This window comes from Orycteropus afer, unplaced genomic scaffold (genome assembly GCF_000298275.1).
Source record: "Orycteropus afer afer isolate SDZICR_OR568_19922 unplaced genomic scaffold, OryAfe1.0 scaffold00208, whole genome shotgun sequence".
NCBI lineage: Eukaryota > Metazoa > Chordata > Mammalia > Tubulidentata > Orycteropodidae > Orycteropus > Orycteropus afer.
Window position 1 is genome coordinate 5,231,918 of NW_006921795.1, and position 6,808 is coordinate 5,238,725.

General features: G+C 41.6%; 1 protein-coding gene across 1 annotated transcript in view; it reads right to left on the reverse strand.

Moving 5' to 3' along the window:
* ZNF133 (zinc finger protein 133) overlaps positions 1-3,072 on the reverse strand; it is a 48,158-nt gene extending 45,086 nt beyond the window's left edge. Inside the window, exons 1-2 of the mRNA XM_007948209.1 lie at positions 2,952-3,072; positions 2,180-2,275 (exon numbers count right to left, since the gene is read on the reverse strand). Coding sequence (XP_007946400.1) covers positions 2,180-2,275; positions 2,952-3,072 — 217 coding nt within the window. The remainder of the gene's footprint in view (positions 1-2,179; positions 2,276-2,951) is intronic.
* Between the last annotated feature and the right edge of the window lie 3,736 nt (positions 3,073-6,808).

Consider the following 6,808-nt stretch of genomic DNA (forward strand, 5'->3'; position numbering starts at 1 on the left):
TGAGACCAGAAGAACTAGGTGGTACCCATTACCACTGTCAACCATCGGAGGGGGTTCTATGTAGGAGATCCTAAATAGAGTGGGAGAACAATGTGAAACAAAACACAAAATCATTGGAAAAAAAAAAAAAAAAAGGCAGGTTTACTGGTCTGACAAAGACTGCTAAGACCCCCAAGACTATAGTTCCTTTAGGGCTGGAATTGAACTCACTTCTGCAGCTTCCAGTCAGACAATGGACAAGCCTATAAGGTAACATTTCGTCAGGTAGGTACACTCCTTACAACAATCAACTATGAGAGATCAAAAGAGCAGCATTTGCATAGGGAGATAGCTCAGAGGCCAGGAATACATAGGAAAGAAGGACATAGGGAAAAGGTAATCACAGGGAGGAAGTGGGAAAACAGCTGTTACATTATGGGGATTGTAATCAATGCCATGAAACAAAATGTGTATGAACTGTTGAATGGAAAATGAATTTGCTCTGTAAATTCCACCCAAATCACAATAAAAAAAAAAAAAAAAAAGAATGAAGATGAAAGCAAGAAGGCAAGATAAAGACATTTTCAGAAAAAACAAGAAGAGAAAATACTGCCAGTTGTACCATAAGATATGCTAAATGAAATCCTTCAGGTTGAAGGAACATGGTATCAGGTGAAAACTCAGAAAAAAAATGAAGGGCACCAATAAGATGAATATAAAAGTACATTTCCCCCTAATTTCTTTAAAATATATGAGTGACAAAAGCAAATGTTTTAATATTGTATTACAGAGTTTATAATGTATGTAGATGAAATAATACCCAATGACAGCTACAGAATAAAGGATGTAGGGAGTGTGTGTGGTGGGGAGTAATTGGGCTCCATCTGGGTAGGGAGGCCCTGACTTATAATTGACAAGGAGCACAAAGAATGGCTTATAAAAAGCCCTGCAACACAGAGGTTTCAGGGCCTCTTGGTTGACGAGAGCCTAGAGGGCAGGCTGATTGACAAAAACCTGGATGAGACCCTAGCACTGAGACCCCTCCTAGACCTGTGGGAGAGCTGCACACAGGTAAAGAATTGTAACACACTTAGGGCTACAATGGTACCAGAAGTAGTGGAGACCACAAGCAGCGTGATGTGGCACAGGCCTGCCTGGAATACAAGGGCAGGCAAAAGCATTTAGGGGCCAACTTAAGCAGGGAGAAGGTACATCCATTAGGACATAGAAGCTCTGTGCCAAAAACCCTCCCAGATGCCAGTAAAAGAGCTGAAATGCATTTAAGAGCTGTGGGTGGTGGCAGTAATGGTGCCAGAAGCAGAGATAATGAGCAGACCTGGAGAATGGAGCAGAGAGGAGATGAAGAGTTGTACCCACAGGGGACATGTCAGCCCCAAGAGCTGCATGGGCAGGAAGTAATTCTGCCCCAGAGAGATGACATGGAGCATTTGAAAGAGAAGATCTGTATTTAGGAGGATAAGCAGGTTCTTGTGCTGGAACCCATCCCTGACCTGCACTATGCATACCTTTGTTTCTATCTTTCTCTGTTATATGAAAATTGTTATTGCTGGTATGGTGATTCTGGGAGTTTTGAAGACATTCCAACAAATAAACCCAGTAGAGTGCTGTTGGATGGCTGATGTCAGAAATAAATGGAGAAGTTGAAAAGGGGAGATAAATTCAACCCCATAGGAACCAGCTTCCTGCTGATTCTTAGAGTTGAAGTTATGGTAATGGAGTCACCTATTCAACCATTAAAATAGGTGAAAGTCATTCTTAGCATTCAAGTTATTTTGAATTCCATTTCAATTTCTCAATAGGTTTTTTTAGTCTTTCTTCGCCTGAGGTTTTTTGCCTTTTTTCTCTAGTTCACTCAGTTTTTTTCCCACATTCTTATATGGTAATTTTTGAAAATAGTATCAACAATAGAAAGAACTCCAAATATGGGAAAGAACAGAGTAAGCTAGAGAAGGCAAACCGAGGGAGAAGAAGAAAGGCTTCCTAGGAGAAGAAGGAGTCAAGAGACACCAGGAAAGCCCCTCACTTAGTAAGGATGAAGGAAGGCAGTGCCAGGCAATCTGAACACCAGTCTAGGAAGTCAGGAGAACAGCTTCCTCTCTAACCTGGAGTGATACCTCCTCTCTCCCAACCTGAGCTGCTGAATGCTCTGTACCCCATCTCTCCAGTGCTCCCCACTCACCTGGATAGATGGCTGGTGGACATTTTTTCTCCTCTTTCCACGTGTCTTTCCCTTGTTCTAGCTGTGTGATGAGTTTTGGCTTAGAAAATGGAATTCCTGCTCAGAGGAAAAGAAAACAAGGTAACTGTAAATTATGTGCTCAAGGGCCCATTCCAGAACTCAGAGCCAAAGTGGGTAAAACCCCAAAAACCAAACTCACTGCCATCGAGTCAGATCTGACTCATAGCGACCCCTCCTTGGGTTCCGAAGCAGTATCACTATGGAAGCAGATTGCCCAACCTTCCTTCTGAGGAGTGGCTGGTGGGTATGAACTGCCAGCCTTCTGGTTAGCGGTCAAATGATTTAGGCACTGTGCCACCAGAGCTCCCAAAGTGGGTAAAGAATATCAAAAGGTAAAATGAAAGACAGAAGAATAGTGAGCTCTCAGCAATGGAAGGGACAAGTAGGGAAAGTAAACTAGGATAAGAGTGAATATGCTGATTTTACTCCATGCTGGGTAGATGAACACCTCCCCCATCTAGAAGAAGATATCCCACAAAAATAGTCCTAGCCTGGGGGAAATGGCCTAGAAATGTAGAGTATCATGCACACATACATACATGCATGCACATGCACACATAATCTACCCATTTTTAACTCTAGGAAACAGAATGTCCTTGTTTTGGGGCCTAAAGCAAAGGCAAAGGCAAAGGCAAAAAGCAAGATGGCTGCTTCAAGCATAGTCTAAATGCCCAGCAGCAAGAATGCAAATCATAAGAGAAGCTATACTTACCCAGAGAGACCAGGTTACCATAGTTCTCCAGCATCACCTCCCTGTACAGGGTCCTCTGAGCAGAGCTCAACAGCCTCCACTCCTCCTGAGTAAAATCCACAGCCACATCCCTAAATGCCATGTGTACCTGTAACACAAACACAGACCCGTTCACCTAGGAGCCAGCCTTGTCCACGGGTCAGGGTGAGGGGCAAGAAGGATGTCCTTGGGGGAGAAAGGTGAGATAACCTGATTTTGGACCTGGTGCCATGTGTTCCAAGACCATTAAACTTCTATCTCTATCCAGCCAGCAGCATTGTGTACCTATATACTCAAGATCCTGAATGGGTTGTTTTGGGGTATACAAGTAAAAAATAGTCCCTAATTTTGGGGAATTTCAAATCTAGGCAGAGAGAAGATCAAACAACATATGAAATTTAACAAGAGTAAAGAAAGAAAATTAAAACGCCATGCCACCTGGAAATCCAGATTCTAGAGTAGGTGTGAGTAAATTATGGCCAACAGGCTAAATCTGGCCTACCACCTATTTTTGTAAATACAGTTTTATTGGAAAACAGCCAAACTGATTAGTTTATGCACTCTTACTTTTGCACTGTAAGGACAGAGTTCCGTGGTTGCAACAGAGATATGGGCCACAACACCTAAAATAATTATCATCTGGCCCTTTATGAAAAAAGTTGGCTGACCCTTGCTTTGGAAAGTGGTGCTAGATAAAAATCCTAGTGTGGAGAATGCTTAGTGATGTGTCCTGGCTGAGACAGAGGATAGATGCAAAACTTACATAATTCTGATGACTCAATTATAGGACCCCTTGTCAGTTGGCCTTCATTCTGACTTAAAAGCAGGATAAAATCAGCAGTCCATAAATAAGTTTTACTTTGACTCATAGTTGATGAAAATGTTTTTCTTTTTTAAACCATTCAAACATCGATGGATGTCTTATAAAACCTCTGACTTCTGGCTCCTGCTAAAAAATCCAGAGATCTGACCGTGCTGGGCAAATGCTGCAGGGACACCAGTGGTTGGTGGCTAGACCTAGCTGTTGACCTGTTAGCCCAGCTGTGAAATCTCCAGCTAGCTGAGGGCCTTTCCTAATCAGTCTCAGTCTCTAGTTACCATAGGGATATACTCTAGTAATCGCTTCTCAGCACACCATTATCACTCTTTGAGTATCAGACCCTGTGTTTCTCACACTAAGCCTTTGTTATACCTTCACTCTTGGCAGCCTTCTGTCAAATTACCTGTTACCTGCCAGCTCCCTTTTCCTACCCTGGGTGGTCTCAGGAATGGCTTTAAGACTCACCCTTGCCAACAATACCAGCAGTCACGAGGCCCAGCCAAGCCCAACATGCACACAATTATAAATGGAAAAGCAAAAACAAAAATGACAGTGGTTTTCACCACTATTCTTATAGCCATATGAATCACCAGTATTTTTTTTTTTTAAATCACAGGTAATCTAGGGTCTCTGCCAAATCCATTACATCAGAATCTCTGGGGTGTGGTCAGGAAATCTTTTTTTTTTTTTAAGATCCCAAGCACAGCCAGGATTTTCAATCACAGGGCCAAAGGAATTTCAAAATGGAGAGGTTCACTGGAATAGAGAAATCAGGGAAGGTTTCAAGGGAAAGGCCTGGGAACTTGGTCTTGAAGGATAGGCAGGTATCAAGGGAAGATGAAAGAACTAGGCATTCCAGATGAGGCATGTGGGGAATAGGAAAGGGGTACCATGATTAAAGGAAGAGAGGAAGCCTGCAATGTGAGCAGGGAGGGACCACTTGGGTAGAATAAAAAGTAAATGGTACCTAGTGGCAAAAGAAAGAACAGGAAGCAGAGGTTGGGGTGGGGTAGTGCAGAAGCTAGTATAAGTCTTGAAGTTGAAAAACTGAATGCAGACTCTATCCTGTAGTGTGGAGTGTGTGTTGCTCAGTTTCTTTTACCCTTGGTCAAAGACCCAATGATGGGTGTAGCACAGAGGGAAGCTGAGAGGGCTGTAGATAAAATGTATATCTCCAGGACCAAAGCTGCACTCTGCCAGGTACCAAGGTAGTCAGGGCAAGAGAAAGGAATGCATCCATTCTGTGATGGTATGGAAATGCAGGAAACACTCACCTCTCCCCTGGCTTTCCAGGGCCCTGTGGTCATTTTTTCCTGGTCTCCCTAAAGAAGGAAGGTATCTCAGAAGGCAGATCTGGGTAAGGAAAACAGAAATGAGAGTGTCAGGTGGAAATGCTCCCCTGTGAGTGAAGCAGGGCCTGCTCTCCTTCCCTACAACTGGGGTTATCACAGCTCAGTTCTTTGCCAGGGCCCTGGAAAAAGGCGCAGAGAGCTAAGCCTTACTAACTTGACAATAAATGATAATGCAGTATTATTACTTTGGCAGTTGTGAAAATGATACTGTATTTGTTCTTTAAAGAAATGAATACTGAAGTATTTATGGATGAAAATGATTTATGGTATTTGCTTTAAAAACATTTCAGAAAAAGCAGGACAAAGAAAAATGAAACAAGAAGTCCACATGGTGACTGTTACTGCTGGGTATGGGTTTATTACACTATTCTTGCTTTTCTGAGTATGTTAGAAAATTTTCCATTAACAAAAACATATCTAAAATTTCTTAAGGACCTTCAACCACTAGAGAAAACAATATGGTCCTTCCTCAGAAAGCTAGAAATAGAAATACCCTGTGATCCAGCAAACCAACTCCTAGGTTTATATCCTAGAGAACTAAAATAAAACTGACACAAACAAGTATATGCACACTTATTTTCACTGCAATATTATTCACATTAGCAAAAAGAAGGAAACAACCTAACTGCTCACAACAGATGAATGGATAAAAAAACTGGTACACACAATGGGATACTATGCAGCCATAAAGAATAATAATGAGTTCTCAAAATATATTATAATGTGGATGAATTTGGAGGACATTATGCTGAATGAAAAGTCAACCACAAAAGGACAAATATTGTATGATCTCACTATTATAAAAAAAGACAAGACTAGGTATAGATACAGAAAACAACATCTTTTGTGGTTACCAGGGATCAGAGGGAAAGGGAAGAAGAATCACTTTCTAGATAGTAGTCATGTTAGTTTTGATAATGGATAAGGCAATACCTAGTAAGGGTGAAGTCAGCACAACTTGACCAAGGTAAACAATGACACTAAGTAGTACACAAGAATAAGGGATGATTTTGGTAAAAGCCACAATATACAATTTTGTAAAAAGTAACAACAACCAAAAAATTTGTATAAGGTAACATAGATATGTATGCTTAGATACGTATAAAACCAAAATGAAACCCACTGCCACTGAGTCGATTCTGACTCACAGCAACCCCCACTGGGTTTCCAAGGCAGTAAATCTTTATAGAAATAGACTGCACCATCTTCCTTCTGCAGAGTGCCAGCCTGGTGTGTCGGAACCACCAACCTTCTGGTTAGTAGTCAAATACCTTAGGCACAGCACCACCAGAGCTCCTTTATATATGTATAGGGAAGTACATATGAATATACACATATGAATGTATAGGTGTTTCTGTAGGCAAATGTATACACGTTTGTGTGTGTTGCACATACATTCATATATAAAATAAAGCATGTGGGGGCTATGTATGCTTCCTAAACTTAACACCTCATGGGATTGGATTACTGGATTTGAGGGCTGACGACCATAGTCTCTGGGAATTTGGTCAAATGGTCAAGTGGTATACCATAGCTCATAGCTGGTGCAGTGTAGTAAATTACTTTGTATGGCTTTTCTACCCATAAGTCATTGTAAACTCAGTGGTGGAATGAGCAACTGAGGAGCTCCTGATTGTAAATGTTATACACGTGGAGTATTTCTGTTG